Below are 20,199 nucleotides of genomic sequence, written 5' to 3'. Positions count from 1 at the left end.
GTGAGTTCGAGGCCAGCCTGGTCTACAAAGGGAGTCCAGGACAGCCAGGGCTACAAAGAGAAACCATGTGTCAAAAAATCAAATCAAATCAAAACAAAGACTTGAGGCACACATAAGGCACACAGACGTATGTATGTATGAAACACACACACACACACACACACACACACACACAGAGAGAGAGAGAGAGAGAGAGAGAGAGAGAGAGAGAGAGAGAGAGGTGAGGGGGTGGGTGGGGGATGGGGAGAGGCTGGTTTTGCCCTCCGGAGGAGCAGGGCTGTAGCTGGAAGTTGGACAGTGACAACTGGACAATGTAGTGGACTACTGGGTTGTGCCCACTGGTGCAGTGGCTGCGCAGTCCTGTCAGCAGCAACGGGGATGGGGGCTACATTCTTTCACTTGTAGAAGCCTGAGGAATGTCTTTAAATCTTTCTTTTTCCTCTCTGTTTTGTTTGTTTGTTTGTTTGTTTTGGGGGTTTTGTTTGTTTGTTTGATGATTTCCCCCACCCCCCAAGACAGGGTTTCTCTGTGTTAGCCTTGGCTGTCCTGGACTTGCTTTGTAGACCAGGCTGGCCTCGAACTCACAGCGATCCACCTGCCTCTTCCTCCCGAGTGCTGGTATTATAGGTGTTCCCCACGACCGCCCGGCTTGATTTTTTTTTTTTTTTTTAAATAAAGATTTATTTTAAGTAGATGAATGTTTTGGCTGCCTCCCACCTTAGCACCTTGGCATGCAGTGCCTGTAGGGACCAGAAGAGGGCACCAGAGTCTCCAGAACTGGAATTTCAGACGGTGGCGCTAGAGAAGGAATCCCGATCCTCAGCAAGCACCGCCATCTCTCTCCAGCCCCAAATCTCTTTAAATTTTATAGGAACCTTGATTCATGTTAAACGGGATTCTTGGCTTCAATGCAGAAAAAGATTTCAGGACTAGCCAGGAGACGCGTAGTTGGTATTAATCAAAAATAGAAAGCGGGCTGGGGGCTGTAGCTTACTTTCCTAGCATGGGTGAAGCTCTGGGTCCCATCGCTAGTATTGAGTTTAGTAATGAATGTCTGTAATCCTAGTACCTGGAAAGTGGAGGCGAGAGGATTAGGAGTTCAAGGCTACCCTTGAAACCAAGCACGGATACTCGGGACATTGTTTCATCTTTAGCCTTTGGGAGGAAGAGGTAGGCAGATCTCTGTAAGTTCAGAGGCCACCTGTCTATAAGGATAAATAATGGGACATTGTCTCAAAAGAACAAAAATGAAAACAAAGAAAAAAAAAAAAAAAGGAACCCACTAAACAACAAACCACACATGAGTGTAGGTGTGGGATTCTTATGTGTGTGTTTGGCTTGCATGAATGTATTTGCACCATGTAGTGCCTGATGCCTACAGGGGTCAAAGGAGGGGGCATCGAATCTTCTAGGAGCAGAGTTAAGACAGTAGTGAGCTACTGTGTGGGTGTTGAGAATTGAACCTGGGTTCTCTTAACCTGAGCCAACGCCCCCGCCCACGGCTATGGGCTTCTGGGGGATCAGTGGTTAAGTGTCTTCGGGGTGACTCTAGTAGGATTTTAGCAGCTTTTGGAATTTTGTTACTTACTGGGTTTTTGGGGGACACCCTTCTTCTACCTATTCCTCTTTTGTACAATCGAAATCATTGGGTGGATCTAGGGGTGTCATGAATGGGAATATCTTTCTTTTAATAGGACACTCAAGAATGCCCATTGAAATTATTTATTCATGCATTTTATGTATACGAACACTTTGTCTTCATGTACGTCACCATGTGGTCGCTGGGAATTGAACTCAGGACCTTTGGGAGAGCAGCCAGTGTTCTTAACCACTAAAGCATCTCTCTAGCCATGGAAAATAATCTTTTTAAAACGAGTTTTTCTTTATATGCATGTATGTGTGCAAGTACCAATGGAGACCAGAAGAGGGCACCAGATTCCCCCTAAACCAGAGTTATAAGACTATTAGCTGTCAGAGTGCTGGGAACTGAACTTTGGTTCTTTGCAAAAACAGCAAGTTGAGGAAAGAAAGGCCTTAAGCAGTTATTGACTATGTTGGAATTCTTACTTCTCAGCTGGTTGAGTCTTTGGCCAGACTCCTCAGTGGCTCCTTTCTCTTTTCTTGTTCATAACTTTTTCCATCTTTCTACCCAGCCTCTGCCACTTCTATCTGTGCCTCTGGGAGGGTTCTGTGGGTGTCCATGGCCATGCTTGAGCTCACTAAATGACACAAGGGATGTCAACAGACCTACGTATCCTAGCACTGTTCATGCACCAGTCAAGCTGGCTACCAGGAGCAGGTATTTAAAAAAGGACTTTATGCTGGCTGTGGTGGCACACGCCTTTAATCCCAGCACTTGGAGGCAGAGGCAGGCGGATCGCTGTGAGTTCGAGGCCAGCCTGGTCTACAAAGAGAGTCCAGGACGGCCAAGGCTACATAGAGAAACCCTGTCTCAAAAAACAAAAAACAAACAAACAAACAAAAAAAAGGAACAAAAACCCAAACACAACAAAAACAAGCAAAAAGGCTTTACAACCTACTCAAGGTGGCTGTGTAGGAATCAAGATACGAAGACATGGCATAACTGCAAGTCTTACCTATGATTTCAATTATAGAAAAAGGGAAGAGATAAAGAGGTGTCCCTCCATTTAAGTGTTCCCCAGAAGCTTCCACCTCAGGACCCCAGTAGATGAAGACAGAGAATTTTTCTTACCAGACTAGACTAATGCTAAGTCCTTTCTTAAGGGTACACAGGGCTGGGTAGATGCTCAGAGGGCAAAGTGGTTGCCACACAAGTATAAGGACCAGAGTTCAAATCCCCAATCCAACAAAAAGGTGGGAGGAGGCTGTCAGTTTTCCAGTAACCCCAGGGATTCCTGGAGCTAGTTATCAGCTAGACCAGATGGACTGCAGGCTCTGCCCTTGTCTAAAAGGTGGAGAGCAACCAGGCACTGACGGTCATCCATAGGCCTCTCCCTACATGTGTACACCTGTGCCCTAACATGTGCAAACAAGCAAACATACCTGCACTACACATACAAAACGCAGACTTTGAAAAGAATTAGCCATACGTCCTAAGGGGAAAAAAATCTAGCTTCTGTAAGCACCAGTAATGTATGTAGTACCCATACACAGACAAAACACATACATAAAAAAATGAAGCTGGCTGTGGTGGCACACACTTTTAATGCCAAGTAGTCAGGAGAATCTGAGTTCAAGGCCAGCCTGGTCTACATACTATGTTCCAGGATAGCCAGGGTTACTTAGAGAGACTCTAAAATTACATTAACAAGAACAAAAAAACCAGGTGAAATAAATGTCTTTTTATTGACCATTATATATAAAACATTTCAACATGCAAACAATGTCTTACACTTGATTATTGTCTTCAAAATCTGGTAAACTTGTTTGGCTTGCAATAGTAAGGACAGAACCTGAGGCCTCGGACGTGATAGGCAGGTGCTCTGCTACTAAGCCATGGCCTGGACTTGAGGGATTCCAGGCAGGTGCTTTCCTATGCAATCATGGTCCCCACTCTTCACTGATGGACTCTAGGTAAGAGTTAACCAGAAAGCTAGGCCCTAACCTTTCCCAATGTACTGACTTTTATGTTTAAGAGTATGTGCATGTGACTGTAAGTGTCCAGAGGCCAGAGATATCGATGGCTTTGAACCATCCAATACCGGTGCTAGGGACAGAACTCTGGTCCTCTGCAAGGGCAGTGCAAGCTCTTCATCACTGGGCCATTGGCCCAGCCCACCAAGTGTGCTTGTAATTCCCAATCTGGAGTCATCTCAGCTAAAACAGTATTTCATTAAATGGTTAGAGATAGACTCATATACCCGAGCCCCTAACACACTGAAACATTGCCAAATTACTGAATACAGCTGTTTAAAAACTTTAGTAGAAGTAAAAGCTTTGCTATGCTGACTACATCTCAAGTGTTCATCACCTTGGGAAGTGGAGGTACAAAAAAAAAAGGGGGGGGGTGTCTCAATGTCCCCACATAGCACCGCTGCCTACACCTAATCCTAAAAGCAAACTGCGTCTCCCCCAGATCTAGTCAGAAATTGGGGGTAGGAGGCAGTGCGCTGCCCTGAGAGCCCAGAGTTGTTCTGATGTGGACCCTGGAGAGGCACTGGATTATGACAGGTAATTGAGTCTTTAGGGACCAGAATGTGTGGAACCTGTCTCCCCAGGACAGCTAGAGGCACAGAACCTGCAGAATGTCGCTACATCTGTAGTTCAGGCGGCTACCTGTCCCAAAGGGTGTCAGAACTCAGGGGCAAGGTCAAAACTGGCTGGGGTGGCTGGTCTCACGTCATCCCTCTTACCCAAATTCCTGGAAAGTGGGGGTAATCCCTTACATGGAGGTCACCAGGGCACCCCATACGTGTTCTTCCCCCCGCAGTGTCATGGCCAGCTGGTGGTACACAGGTGGCACAGGAGCAGCTGTGGCTGCACCCTGTGGCCCATCCCCATTGCTCCTCTTCTGTCTGGGTTATTGCTCTGCAAGGAAGTGCCCAAGGATGCCCACTGCCCAGGCCGTGGTGCTTAAGACATGAGGAGAAGCTTCTGTCTAACACCAGATGGTTCTGAGGTGGCTCCCACTTCTTGATGCTCTTCTTAGGAGTTAAAACAGAATTCATACTTGGGAGGCAGAGGCATGTGGATCTCTGTGAGTTCAAGGCCAGCCTACAGAGTGAGGTCCACAACACCGAGTGCTCCATAGTAAGATACTGTCTCAGAAACAAAACAACAAAAAACCTAAACCCAGGCATGAGGAGCCATGGCATGGCAAGGCTGGTTGCTTAAGCCATCTGTGGAGAGAGCTCTGCAGGCCACACATAGTCTCCCCACTGCGGCAGCCCCAGCCTGAGGACAGGGAGGGCACCATGATGACTCGTGTTCTCAGACTGTGCCCCAAAAGGCACCTCATTACAAAAGCCATGCTGAGGAGAATGTGGAGCCATTGGCAGCTCTTTTATAGGACAGAACTTTCCAGTACACCAAGTCCTGGAGTAGTTTAGTACAGGCCAAAGCCACCACTTATGAGGTTTACACAGGTCCTCAGCTCCTAAACCCAGCAACTTTTTGCTGTGGTAACGTAACCCACCTCAAAGTTGCTGACCAGCCTCATTTATTTTACCAAATGATTTGTGCACAGTGTGTGTGTGTGTGTGTGTGTGTGTGTGTGTGTCCAGAGGTGAATTTCTGATGTCCCTCCTTAGGAACCCCCCACTTTAGTTTTTGAGGCAGTATTTCTCTCTGGCCTAGAACTCTCCAATTAAGTTAGGCTGCTGGTCAGAGCCTCAGAGATTCTCCTGTCTCCGCTTTCCAAGTGTTGAGATTACAGCCACATCCAGCTTTTGAAAACTAGGTTCTGGGGATGACCTCAGGTCCTCATGCTCAGGAGGCAGGTGCTGTACCCACTGAGCCACCTCCGGGCCCGAACTTGAACAGTCAACGGGAGATTTTTCCATACAGACTTGATTACCAGGAGAATCAGGAAGGCACGCAGGCCACGCCCCCAAGATTAAAGCTCAACTGAAAGGAGGCGGTGTGCGGCACAGACGGGGGCCTCGTCATCATTTCACTGTCCGCCTGAAAAAGAAGAAGAAGAATTGATGGGTGATTGCACATGTCAGGACTACCGAGAAGGCATGCTATGAAAGTCTGTCATGGTAAGAGGGCCTTGGAGGCCACTTGGGACATTCTAGAAACAGTTATGTGGCCTGGCCTTTCTTAGGGAAGCACAGTGCATCAAGCCTTTGAAAACCACAGCTGAAGTCTCACATGCCATTTGGACTAGTACCTGAGTCGCTGGGCCAGCCAACTGATTCCCCGTGGCTTCTCGTCAGGAGCTCTGGATGCTGACGCCCTAGAGAGAAAGTCAAATGCGTGCTTATTGGACCCTCTTCCCCTCTGCAAGAAAACCCACTCATGCCCATGCAGTTAGACAGCTGTGATCACATACAAACAGCTGGAGAGAAAGCAAGGGAAGTTAAGAAGAAACTTAGCTGCCCTCTGACCTCCCTATGCATGCGGTAACATGTGTGTACCCTCTGGCTCCCAACTAAAGATTAGAAAATAAAACGTAACTCACAGGCCTGCAGCTAGCTCAGCGGAAAGGGCTGGCTGCACAAGCCCCGAGGACTCGTGTGAATTCCCAGCACCTATATAAAAAAGCCAGGTGCTGCTGGGTCTGTGAGCCCAGGAGAGGTCCTACAGGGGGGTGCAAGGTAGAGGCAGAAGCTCTCGGGTCAGCTAGCCTGGCCCATGCCACAGCAAACAAGAGGCCTTGTGTCACACAGGGTGGAAAGCAAGGACCAACATCCATGTGCGCTCACACACAGATGAAAAAGGAAGTTATGTTGCATTTTGACTCAGAGTGAGTGCAGACAGGGGTTTCCATGCCTTAAAAAAGGAACGGTAAGGGTTGATCTGTGCCTCTTCCCCTCAAAGGCATGCCAATGTACCAACCCAACTCCCAGACCTCAGGAGGGACCTCATTTAGAAACAAGCCTTCACTAAGGGGACCAAACTGAGCATCAGCCATCCTGGCCATCAACCAGGACAGTGGGCCACTCAACCCACTGTTGCCTTAACAGAGGATGGGAGGCAGGATGCAGGATGCAGGCATGCACTCAGAACACTACCCCAAGACAAAGGCAGAGCTGGGAGCAGCGTGCCTACAAAGCCAGGCACACTGTAGAGTGCTGGGCCTCTCAGAAGGAGCCAGTTGTCAACCCTCTGCTCTGGGCTTGTGAAAGGCTAAATTGCCAATGTTTGAAGCCCCCGGTGCTGGGCAGCCGCAGAACTGGCCCCACAGGACTCCATCTCTGACTGTGAATCTAAGTTCCCTTCTTTATGGCACGCTGCACACAGGACTGGTGGCACCGGGGGCCTGTACTCACCTCCCTCTGTTGGCCGAGCTACTTCCAGCTTGGCAGCTGTGGTCCAGAGGATGCCTGTGCTGAATGCAGAAGTTGCCATGGCACTGAGCGCAAGCCAGCTGCAGCATCTCCTTCTTCCGGCATCCCTCTTTGGAGCAGCGGTGTGTGAACACCTACAAGAACATGGGTCACTTCTGTGCAGCGTGCCATTAGCCCAGCTCAGTCGGGCCCCGGCAGCTGGGCCTGATGGTGTGAGCCTGTGATTCTAACTATTCCAAGTAGCCATGGCCTCGACATGCGCCCTCCCCACCCAACACACAGAAGGTTAGGGTTGTGGCTTAGCAACACTCATTCCTTCTTTCCCTAACACTGCTCAATAACAACAGCAACAAAACAACAACAAAAAACTCTGAAGTTGGCTCAGTGATAAGAGCACCTGTAGAGGAATAAAGATCAAAGGTCAAATCTCCAGCACCCACATAACTAGCCATGGATGTACACAGGCCTGTAGTTCTGTCTTGAGGACACAGACCGGAGGGTCACTGTAGCTCAGAGGTTGTCAACCTAGCTCCAGATTCAAGGAGAAACTCTGTCTGAAGGGAGAGCAAGCCAGTAGACATCCTCCTCTGGCCTCTACGCACGTGTGACCATGTATACACACGCATATACATGTGTGCATGCAAATACCAAAATAAAAATTTTATTTATTGCTTTTTCCTTTTCTTTTAGACAGGGTCTCACTGTGTGTAGCCTTGGCTGGCTGGGAGCTCACTATGCACCATTGCTGGCCTTGAACTCACAGTGATCCCCCTGACTCTGCATCGAAACTGTCAGGTGTGCATCACATGTAGATTTTAAAAGGCTTTGTTTGTTTGTTCAAATGTTATTTATTTACTTTATATATGTGAGTGCTCTACCTGCATGTACACCGGCATGTCAGAAGATGGCATCAGATCTCATTATCAATGGTTGTGAGCCACCATGTGGGTGCTGGGAATTGAACTCAGGACCTCTGGAAGAGTAGTCAGTTCCCTTAACTTCTGAGCCATCTCTCCAACCCTGTTTGTTTGTTTTTGAGGTAAAATAAAAAGCTAACAAGCCCTGGGCCCTCAGAATGAGGATGCAAAGATTCTGCTCAGGCAGCTTGTGCTGGGGGAGGGACAAAGACGGACTTTGGAGACAGAGAAGCTAGCAGGTGAGCGAAGAGCCAGCTATTAGCTGGAGGAGGGCCTCAGAACAAGCCCACCAAGGAAACAAACCACAATGGGCAGAAAGGACCGCAGGGAGGCTGGGCGAGGCAGGACCTCATCCCAAAAGAGGCCACAGGCCCATCTTAAAAGTAGAAGCACAGTTTCTCCCAGAGCCGCAGGCATGAGACCTGTGGATAGAGGCTGCTAGCCTCAGGGGTGGAGAGCGATGGAGGCAGACAATGCCCAGCTCAGGGGCACACAGTTCTCGCTTGTGCTGCCCTCTAGGTGACAGGAGATATATCTTCCCTTAGAAATACTATTATTCTCAAAAAAAAGGGGGGGGCAGGGACCCTCCCCACCCCTTCAGAGGACCAAAACGATGGCACATTTCTTCTGTCACCAGAAAGAGTAGGAGAGAGTTAACAGAAGCCTCTGGCACCTCAGGAGAGACACTGGGGATTCCTGAAAACAAGGCCCTGACCTGGGAGCCCTGTGAGGCTTGGGTACTGTTTCCACTCAAAACAGCAAGACCTCAACTTCCCCTGTCAGCACACCACACTTAAAAAAAAAAAAAAAACCTGAAGATGGGGCTCCGTTTGTAGAGTGCTTGCCTAGCAAGCACAACATCCTGGGATCGATCCCCAGGACTGATAAAACAGGCGTGGGAGTGCATGGCTATAATATCAACATTCAGGAGAGGGAGCCATGGGCATTAGGAGCTCAAGGTCATCTTTGGCTACATAGCAAGAGTGGACCAGCCTGGGCTATGTGAGATGTTATCTTTAAAAAAAAAAAAAAAAAAAAAATGAGAGAGAGAGAGAGAGATGAAAAAGAAAATTGACCTTTCCCTCCAAAGCAACATCAGTGCTATGCGCACTGGCACTGGCTAGTCTTTTTTTTTTTTTTTGTTCTGCTTTTTGTTTTTATTTTTTGAGACAGGGTTTCTCTCTGTGTAGCCCTGGCTGTCCTGGACTCGCTTTGTAGACCAGGCTGGCCTCGAACTCACAGAGATCTGCCTGCCTTTGCCTCCCGAGTGCTGGGATTACAGGCGTGCACCACCACGCCCGGCGGCATGTGCTAGTCTTAACCCAACTCTCACCTTGTTTTTGTTCCTCCCAGGGTGAAAGGTGCAGTCTCTGTCCATGTGCTCACTGACCACCACATCTGGGCTTTCGCCTCTTCTCACAGGGATGGGGACATTACAGAGCGGACACACGGGCACCTGTACATCCTGAAATAAAGAACATACAGTGATACCAAGACTCACACTCAGATCGTGCACATGAGCTCTCCTCCCCCCAGCCCCCCCCCCCCCCACACACGCGCGCGCGCGCGAGATGGTTAAATGTGTTTACAAGCAGAGAGCACACTGGTGACAGAAAACTATAGGTTAACAGGATAGCATCTGTAACCCAACAGCACACCACCCAAGGTTGTCTAGTGGGATTTAAACACAAAAAGGGCCGCCACCAGCTTTGGAGGGCCTCAAGAGAGAAAGGAAGCTGGTGAGACTGAGAGAAGGGGGAACACAACATAGCTGCGGGAGGGGGACCCACGTGACCCCTCAGAGCCAAGCTGACAGGTGGAAACACTGACAGGAACGTCGCAGGAGTCACTCTATACCGCTGCCTCTGAGCCTCAATGGCTTTACAAGCAGGGAGATGCCCTCCGCAGTGGGCAGGCTGTGCCCCACTGCTGTGCCAGCCCAGCCAGAGACTGAGGGGGCTCTGGAAGGAATGATGGAAGCTCCAGGAGTGAGCAACCAACACAGTCAAAACCCTGAACCACGGCTGTTGAGGGAGGGGTCCATGCCAGAAAGGATGGGGCGACTGACCCCAGATGGAAACAGGACCATAGGCTTGTGTGGCCTGCTGTCTGAGGGGGGCTGTCTCAGTGGGCTAATGTGCCCACCAAGAAATGAAGCGCTCCTGGTGTGATGTCCAGCAGACACTCCCCAACATGGGCACAAGGAAAGATGACACATATACTAGTGGCCGCCTAGTCATCAGGGTCTGGTAAACAGGAACGTGAGTCACCTACCCCACCAAGGACTCGGCTGGACCATGGCCAGCCCTGGTTAAGTCATGTGACACTGAGTCACCCACTGTCCATATGGCACTAGGGGAAGTGGCAGAGGTCAGTGACATAACCTGTGAGTCACTTATTGATAGAGTAAACCCATGGACTTGAGGGACCTGGGGTTCTAATAGGCACCTTCTAGTGTTTGCTGGACGGCACGGAATCTCCCAGAAATACCTGCTACAGTGACCAGAAGGAACAAGAAACGCTGACGCCTGCTGTTCTGTGGTGCAGGGGAATCCACAAGTAAAGTGCATAAAGGTGAAGGACCAACTGTGGATGCAATTTGAGGGCTGGGACTGGGAGACAGCTCAGTTTGGTGAAGCTGGCCATGCAAATACCAGGACCTGAGTTCCACCCCCAGCACCCACCTGAAAGTATGCCAGTTGTCCCAACACTGGAGAGGTGGAGACAGGAGGACCCCTGGGGCTTGCTAGCCAGCCAGCCTAACCTACTTGGTGAATTCCTGGCAGTGAGTGACTATCTCAAATCCCAAGGTGGATGGTATTGGGGGGGCTGTCCTCTACTCATCCCTCATACACAGCACAATCTGGCCGAGAGGGTGCAGACTCCCCCAATGGGCCTTGGGGCGGGGTGTGTCACAACCTATAGTAGCCTAGGGCTACTATAGTCTATACTGAACAAGCTCAGCCTCTGATTTCTACACAAATATACTACCTGGAGAGAGCACCTGTAGAGACCACAGGCCGCAGCCATTGGCAATCAGGAGACTCTCTTGACTTCCTGACTGTCCTAGAAGACTGCTATGCTGATGCTCTGCCACCTGTCAGGGACAGCTCAGGGCACACATACTCCAGTGTCTACGAGAGGTCTCTCACACAATCTTGTAGTGAACAGAGACACTAAAAATTGGTCCTCTCACTCCATGGTTGCGTATTCCCTTACATACCCAGGCTAAGGGGTTGGGAGGATGGCCCAGAGACCCAAGTTCAGACCAGCACTCAAGAGCAGGCGCTTGCATTTATTTTTTGGTGGTGAGCATCATTCACTCACTCATGAGACAGGATTTCTGCATGTATCCCCAGCTGTCCTGGAACTCGCCCTGCACACCAGGCTGGCCCTGAACTCAGATCTGCCTGCCTCTGCCTCCAGAGTGCTGGGATTAAAGGCGTTTCCACCACTACGCCTGGCTGGCAGCACGCATTTGTAGGCAGAGAAAGGAGGAGCTTGAGGCTTGCTGGCCAGACTGGCTGGCCAATTGGCAAGCTCCAGATTCAGTAAGAGACCTTGCCTCAAAAAATGTGGAAAGGAATAGAGGAAGGTGCCTGGCTTTGACCTCTGCCCTCCCTTGATACTTGTGTGTACATAAACCCAGCCAGCCACCCAGCCACCCACCCAGCCACCCACCCATCTGCCCATCTCTCCTCCTCCCAGCTTTTCTAGCTACTCACTTTCTTACTTTGGCTTGCTATATATTAACAAACCCACTTGTTCAAAACTCAAAGCATGGCTATCATAGGTCACTCCTTGGCTCGCACAGAGCAAATGGACAGAGCAGCTGTGGCCCATGCAGTCTGGACCCCAGGATGATGCGTTACCTTCTTGAATGCAAAGGGACACTTGTGCCCCGAATAGGAAAAATGGTCTTTACAGAAATCTTGTTTACACTCGTCACATGTTATTGGCAGAAAATCTAAAAGACAAAAATCAAGACAGAACAGTAAATCCTCTGAAGAACTGGAGCCAAAAGATTACATACTATCCAAAGCAGAAGGTGGTCTACGGTAGACCCCTCAAGCCTATGAGGGACAGATACATCCTAGAAGGAGCACACGTGAGAGAAAACAACTTTGAGGGGTGGAAATTAAAACTAAAATTGAGCCGGGCGTGGTGGCACACGCCTTTAATCCCAGCACTCGGGAGGCAGAGGCAGGTGGATTGCTGTGAGTTCAAGGCCAGCCTGGTCTACAAAGTGAGTCCAGGATGGCTAAGGCTACACAGAGAAACCCTGCCTCGAAAAACAAAAAAACAAAACAAAACAAAAAAATAATAATAATAATAATAAAAATAAAATTGAGACAAGGGTCTTACTTAGCGCAGGCTGGTCTAGTACTCACTACATAGCCTAGGAGGACCCTGAACACCTGATCCCCCTGCCTGCACCTCCCAGTGCTGGGATTATAGGCATGAGCCACCACACCAGTTTTACGTGGTGCTGGGATGGAACCCACGCTTCATACATTCCGGGCAAGTGTTCTACCAACTGAGCAGCAACTCCAGTCCCACAGTTAGGAATGCAATACGGCCAAGAGACACCGAAGGACCCACAAAACGGTCTTTTCAACACAGATCCCGTCTCTTGTGGTATCACAATCATCCAAGCTGTCTACTTGTTATCTGCGAAGCCCTGGCTGGCGGTCATTGCCTGGCCTTAGGTGGTTGCTAACTTGCGATGTGCTGCACCAGAGTCCTGATGCTGAGAAGCCAAACCGGGACAGAGGCCAACTAGCTAATGAGTGATTTTACTACTTTGTGGGTTCTCTTTATTCCACCCTTCCAACACCCACCACACACACACACACACACACACACACACACACACACACACTACATACACACACCACACACACCCACACCACACACAAACACCACATACACACACACCACACACACACACCACACACACACACACCACATACACACACACCACCACACCACACACACACACACACACACACTACATACACACACCACACACACCCACACCACACACACACACCACATACACACACACCACACACACACACACCACACACACACACACCACATACACACACACCACCACAACACACACACACACACACACACACACACACACACACACACACACACGGGAAGAAAGGAAAACAGGGAAGTATCATTATTGTTACATTACTTCCGGTTGGTTAGGGGTTCGAGTTCCTTGGGGGCAAGTTTGATTTTCCCTGTCAGGGTCTCTAATTTCTTCTTCTCTTTGAGCACAAACCACCACCTGACAAACAGCAACCAACCACCAAAAAGCCAACAACAGTCACCCCGCCTCTAGGGGCCCTAACATTTACATATCCTCTGAAAAGTTCCGAGAATCCCAAACAGCATACAGTGGCAGAAACTATCTGCAGGTGGCAAAACCACGCCCCTGCTAGAGCGCAAGGCAAATCACAGTCACCTGCTGTGAAGCGGCGTCACATCCCCACACCTGGGATTAAAACGAAACCACAGTCCCATAACACTTCTGTGTTGTTGTTTTTTTTTAAAGAAAGCAACGTTTCAAAGTTATCACTGTATGAGTGTAATAGCCACATGCTCCTCACAAGACAGCCAATGAAACAGTATTTCCCAGTAAGAGACCTTGAAAGTTCTTACCTAGTTGCTTACAAGTTGGTTCTGAACAGTGCTTCCCCAAGTCAGGAAACTCCATTATGAACACAGTGTCCAAAGCACAGGTATTTAAGTATCACCTGCGGGAATTAGAAGCGAAGAGCATGAGCCCCCGAGAGTTAGTGACCAGGACCTATAACCTCCGGCCAGTGAGCACAAAGCGACTCCCTCTGCAGGGAGGGTGGGAGATCAGGGTCACCCTGGGAGAGACCAGTAGCTCACAAATTCTCACGATGCCAGCAAAGAGGAAAAGTGGGAGGAGTTTCATAAAAAACACCAAGTCTCAGACCAAGAACCAAACAAACACAGCGTGAGAAGCGGGTTGCTGTCTAGTCCTTTTAGGCTCTAGTTCACAAAGCCTGTCCCAGCCACAGGGTTTCCAGGAGAGCTATGTTTCCATGTATCCTGAGCTTCCTAAGTCGGGCTAGGTGGGGGCAGGCCTGTCTTCCCAGCTACCCTAAGGGCTGGGGCTGGAGAATCACACAAACTCTAGGCTAGCCTGCACAGCTTTGGGAGACCGTGGGTATTAGTTTCCCTCCTGCTGCTGTGATAAGATACCCTGACAAAAAGCAACTTCGGGAAGCAAAAGTTTATTTTAGCCCGTGGTTCCAGGTTGTAGTCCCATCACTATAGGGAAACCAAGATGGCAGGAGCTTGAAACAGCCACGTCATTTCCACAGCCAAGAACGGAGAAAAATAAATCACGCGTGGCGGTGCACTCAGGAGGCAGGCATAGGCAGGTCTTTGTGAGTTCAAAGCTAGCCTGATCTACAAAGTTAGTTCTAGGACAGCCAGAGGCTGTTACACAGAGAGACCCTATCTTGAAAGACCAAAACACACAACAATAAAACAAACAAAGAGAACAAAGAGAAATGAATAAATGCTTGCTCGCTTGCTTGGGCTCACCTCCGTTTCTCCACTCTTACACAGTTCAGCACTCCCAGCTTAGGGAATGGTGACGCCCACAGTATACTGGGTCTTCCCATACCAATTAGCCTGACAGCCACCCTCACCCCTAGAGGTGCCCACTGCCCAACCTAAGGCAGGCAGTCCTTCATTGAGACTCTCTTCCCAAGTGATTCTAGGCGTGTCAGGCTGACAGTTAAAGCTAACTGTCACACCCTGCTTAAAACACAAAAACAAAACAGTAGAAAGAGGGTTAGGAAGATAGCTCAACTGATAAACTGCTTATCTTGGGAGCACGAGCACTGAATTGACTCTCTAGAATTCCTATTTAAAAAAAAAAAAAAGTGGAGCCGGGCGTGTTGGGAGGCAGAGGCAGGCGGATCACTGTGAGTTCGAGGCCAGTCTGGTCTACAAAGTTAGTCCAGGACAGCCAAGGCTACACAGAGAAACCCTGTCTCAACCCCACCCCCCCCAAAAAGCAGCAAGGCATAGCTGGGCATAGTGACCCATGCGTTTAATACCAGCACCTAGGAGACAGAGGTAAGTGGATCTCTGGGAGTCAAAGACTAGCCTGATCTACATAGCAAGATCCAGGCCAGTCAGAGATATGGGTGAGAACCAAGCTTCCAAAGAAAAGGAAAAGAAAACCAGGCGTGATGGTGCAAGTCCTTAATCCCAGCACTTGGGAGTCAGAGGCAGATGGATCTTTGTGAGTTCGAGGCCAGCCTGGTCTACAAAGTGAGTCTAAGACAGCCAAGGCTACACAGAGAAACCCTGTCTTGAAAAACAAAACAAAACAAAACAACAACAACAAAAAAAAAAAAAAAAAAAAAAAAAAAAAGAAAGAAAGAAAGAAAAAGAAAAGAAAGAAAGAAAAGAAAAGAAAAACAAAAGCCGGGGTAGTGGTTAGTGACTGAAATCTGGCCTTGAGGAGACATGATTCACTGGCAGATCATCCTATTTCAAAGAGAAAGGGATCCTAAGGAACGGAATGACACCTGAGGTTCTTAGCCAACTAACAGACTGCTTTACCTCGCACATGGGAGGAGGAAGTTCTGGGTCCAACCCCCAGCCCTGACAAAACCAGAACCTCTGGGGTGGGGAGATGGGCTTCCCATAGGCGATTCATAGCTGCCACTGAAAACTACAGTCTCTGGAGCTCAAGCTAGTTTCACCTCCTCAGTCCACCTGTTGGCACCAACAAGCTTGTTTTCCTCGATGCTAAATGACATTAGCTGACTACGCTCCCCAGCGTGGCATGTCCCTTGCCTCTCACTCCCTTAGGCACTGAGTTTTACTTTGTGCTAACTCCTTAATGATATCAGGCCCAGCCTGATTAGAGGAGGCACCAGCCATTAATTAACCACAAGAAATAGACAACCGGAGCGGCTGGCATCCTGGAGACCAGGCTTAAACCCGAGTCTCCTCCATGTCCTGTCACTCACCAAATGGCTCAAAACGCTTACACTTTCCTGGGGTCAAGTCCCCAAAGATCTTTTCACATCTTCCTAGCACTTTCCCTCTCTACTGGGAACTTCTAATCTACTCCTTGCCTAGAACCGGCGGGCTTCAGTAAACATCTTTCTGCCTGGTCCAGGACCAATCTGCAGTGTCACTTCCTCAAATATCATCCCGGCCCCCACTGAATACCCGCCCTCCCCTCTTCCCTCCTAGTGCATTTGGCCGTTAAAGAAGATCTCATTCCTGTTGTTGGTTAGAAAACATTTTGGCACCGTGGACAACAGAATCCACATTATGAAATGTTCTTGTTCAAAGAGACCCACCTGCCTTTGCCTCCGTAGCGCTTAGATAAAAGGCTTGAGCCACCATGCCCTCCCCATAGACTCTTCTTAGCTCAGATTAGCCTGGAGCTTGCGATCTAATGGCTTAATTCCCCAGTGCTGAGAGTTCCATCCTGCACCATCACGCCTGGCTGCCGCAGCAATCTTACTCTTGCCCACAACACTGGCCCAGGCCAGTTGACCTGGGGATGTTAGGTGTCACTGTTCTGAGACGGTAATACCTTGCTACCCAGGCTACGGGAAGTCACAGCGCGGAGACTCCAGCCCCTGGTTCATTAGCTCCGCCCCAAGCCCCAGCCGACCTGTGGCCCCGGGTAGACACACCGGTACCTGGTATTCACGGATGGCCGGAGGCGGAGACAGACAAGCGGTGTCCTCCGTGGTCAGCCCGGCGACACCGCAGTAGGAACTGCGGCTCCAATCCACGCGTGGCACCCGACTTCTCGCAAGGCTGGAAAGCGAAGCATTGCACCTTCAGCTGCCTCGGACATTTATCCGCAGCCGACAAATCCAGAGTCACACATCCTGGGCGTTCCCGGCGCGCTCCGATGACGCCAAGCCAACGCCACCCAATCCCGTAGTACCTAGGCTCGGCTCCCGGGAGCGCCGAAAACATCACCGAAGGCTGGCCAATCCCTTCGCCTCGTAATCCGCGCACCGCGATGTCGTTACTCACCGTGCAACCAATCCGGCGGTTCCACGGTCCTGTCCCACCTTGTCCCCACGCCTCTTTTCTGGAACATTCAGGTAACATCTCTGGCCTCGGCTGAGTCACGGTGAGCCAGCTCTGGGCGAGGTGGCAAGCTCGTACAAGGGAGCCCGAGACTGGACCGGGCCGGGGGCAAGAGTCCTGCGGCCGGGCTGTTTCTGTAGGCGTGCCCCGAGAGTTGGAGCTACAGTCTGCACAGACGCGGTGAAGCTGTGAGGATCCCAGGACTAGGGGAGATAGAACACCTCTGCCAGGTCGTCTGAACAAACATGCCTTGGAAGTGAGGTCCAGTCTAGAGATGGATTAAGATGATACCCAAAATGTCTGTATCTCTGTTACTCAGCGAGGCAGGAGCACCTTCGCTCTATGCATGTGGATTAGGCAAGATGTTTTAAGTGTTGGTGACCCAAGTCTTTGAGTAACAAAGGCCTATGGGCTGGCCTAACAGACCCAGAGCACAACAGTTCAGCCCTGTGTGTGTGTGTGTGTGTGTGTGTGTGTGTGTGTGTGTGTGTGTGTGTATGTATGTGTGTATGTATGTATTAATCCTCAACCTGGCACAATCTAGTTATCTAAGAAGAGGGGACCATAGGTCAGAAGTAACCTCTGTAAGATTGGCCTAGGGGACATTTATTAAGTTAGTAATGAATGTGGAAGGGCCCAGCCCATTTTGAGTAGTTCCACCCCTGGACTGGTTGCCCTAGGTGCTATAAGAAAGTAAAAGCAGACCAGGTATGGTAGTGCGGGCCTGTAATCTCAGCATTGGGACTGCAGATCTCTGTGAGTTCGAGGCCAGCCTAGTCTACAAAACGAGTCCAGGACAGCCAAGGCTATACAGAGGAACCCTGTCTGGAAACAACCAAAAACAAACAAACTGGAAACAACCAAAAACAAAGAAAGTAAAAGTAGGCTGCCTGAGCCGGGTGGGAGGTGGAGGCAGATGGATCAAACAGCTGTTCGAGGCCAGCCTAGTCTACAAAGTGAGCCTAGGACAGCTAAGGCTACACTGAGAAACCCTATCTCAAACCAAAACAGAAAGGGGGCAGGGAAGTGGGCTGCTTGGATGTGTACACCTTTAATCCTAGCACTTGGGAGGCAGATGGATCTCCGAGTTCATGGCCAGCCTGGTGTTCAAGGACAAGTTCCAGGACAGCCAGGGCTATATAGAGCATCTCAAGAAAAAGGTGGAGCAAGCTAGAAAGCAGTGGTCCTTCTCAGCTTCTGCTTAAGTTCCTCCTCCAGATTCCTTCCCTGTTTGATTTCCTACCCTGACTTCCTCGGTGATGAACTGTTAACCTGAAGTGTAAGATGGAAAAAACAACAACAAAAAAAACCAACCAAACAAAAGACCTTTTCCTTCTGGAGTTGCTTTTGGTCATGTCTGTGATGGGGAAAAGACCCCCAAGAACCATATGACAGAGCCAGAGCTGGAATTTGGGTCCTTATTAAGACAGCCGGTGACTGCCAGAGAAACAGCTCTTTTTTGTTTTGTTTTATTTTTTCAGGACAGTTTCTCTTGTAGTCCTGGCTGTCCTAGACTCACTTTGTAGACTAGGCTGAGGCGTCTTGACCTCAAGGCCCCGGGACAGGGTTGGGTACTTCTCTTAGGGACTTTCCCCTAAGAGGGGAGTATAAGCAGAGGTGGACGCTGAGTCGGACCTTAGATGGCTGCAGCAGGGACAAGATGCAGGACCCTTGGCCCTGTTAACAGTGTTTCGTACCACAGCAGCAGAAACCCTATGACAACCTCCAAGTTTGAGAATAGAGACTTAGGGCTCTAGGTGCTAAGGCCCGAGACTTAAAGCCTTAACTGAGGTTGGAGGTTTACTCTACTGGGCTTTGATCGACAGTGTGGCAGGTAGTGCAGTCCGCAGCTCTGGGCAGCAGCTGGCAGCCACAGGCAGCGTTTTAGCTTTGTCCATTTGTCAAACACAGCCCTCACCTCAACGCAAATGAGTGAGTTTATTCCGAAACCAGATATGGGCGACTGTAGCCAGATATGAGCGACTGAACCTCAAATGTTTTGTTCTGATGCTGGAAAAGTTTTACAGAGTTTTTATAGTAACAGAACAACGAAAGTGGCGAATGGAGACACTTAAGGTGCCTTGGTGTAAACCTCAGGTAGGTGGATTACAATGAGTGGGGAGGCCCCTGTTACAGGCCTCAGCTGCTATCTGATGACATTGTTAGCATTTGATTGGTGAAAGCCAGGTCTGTGCATTCCAATAGGTTTTACCTAATAGTTACAAAAGATGTTAGGGCACACACACATTGGTGGGCCAGAATGGCTAATTAAGAAGTTAATGATAGGGGCTGGAGAGATGGTTCAGAGGGTAAGAGCACTGACTGCTCTTCCAAAGGTCATGAGTTCAATTCCCAGCAACCACATGTTGGCTCACAACCATCTATAACGAAATCTGTATACACAATAAATAAATACATCTTTAAAAAAAAAAAAAAAAGAAGTTAATGATAGCTAGCTGGAGATAATTGGATCCTGAGACCTGTAACCTTCCAACTCTGAAATCCATGACTCTAATTATCCTGTAGAATGTGTTACAACAGTGGGGCTTTTTCTAAAGTTTTGGGCCTTCAGTTAACACTAATAGGGTTGTCCCATTGACCAACAAAGCTGGGTTATTTTGCTCTACCCGGGATGAGTAGACAAGGAGAAGGTTTTCTAGTGCTGGAGACCTGAGCCCTTGGGTGCCAAAGGCTTGCTTATAGGCTGTGCCGACAGCCACACAGCCTTTCAGCTCCAAGCCCTGAGGACAGGGATCTGTGCCTTCAGGCTCTATGGCCAGACTAATGGCTGCAAGTGCATGGGTTAATCTTGGGTGGAGTTTCTAGGTTTTGCATTCAGTTTCCAGTGTTGGACCCTTAGGTGGGCCCTGGGTGTTGTGGGACCCTCACCTAGCAGCTGTCAGGCCAAGGGTTTCTTGCCAGAATGCCGGAGTTGCCCTGGCAGTGAACCTGCTGACGCTTGGCAGCATTCTATTTCCTTTCCTCCTTTTTCTTTTCAGACTTGGCACTCCACTCTCCCACCGTCTCCACTCCCTGTTGTGTTCCTTGTTCTGTATCCCTTCATAGCTCCTGGACACTCTGCATCTTTTCACCATGTTCCCAGCTCAGTCCTCTTAAAAGCAGGCAAGAGATGTACCCATCAATAACGTGCTTTCTGTACGAGCACAAGCATCGGAATTTGGTCAGAACCCACGTGAAAAAGCTGGGAGCAG

General features: G+C 49.4%; 1 protein-coding gene across 1 annotated transcript; it reads right to left on the bottom strand.

Annotated features, from left to right (window-relative positions):
- Nucleotides 1–5,632: 5,632 nt before the first annotated feature.
- Zfand2a (zinc finger AN1-type containing 2A) lies at nt 5,633–16,811 on the bottom strand. Its single transcript, XM_051161168.1, has 6 exons — nt 16,585–16,811; nt 13,532–13,626; nt 11,725–11,819; nt 9,186–9,317; nt 6,918–7,069; nt 5,633–5,881 (listed from the first exon to the last, which is right to left on the bottom strand). Exons 2-6 carry the CDS (start codon nt 13,584–13,586, stop codon nt 5,809–5,811), a joined length of 507 nt encoding a protein of 168 aa, XP_051017125.1. The 5' UTR covers nt 13,587–13,626; nt 16,585–16,811; the 3' UTR covers nt 5,633–5,808.
- Nucleotides 16,812–20,199: the final 3,388 nt, after the last annotated feature.

The sequence above is a fragment of the Acomys russatus genome, chromosome 19, assembly GCF_903995435.1.
Source record: "Acomys russatus chromosome 19, mAcoRus1.1, whole genome shotgun sequence".
Lineage (NCBI taxonomy): Eukaryota > Metazoa > Chordata > Mammalia > Rodentia > Muridae > Acomys > Acomys russatus.
Note: the sequence above shows the minus strand (reverse complement) of the source record. Positions and strands in the feature narration are given on the sequence as shown.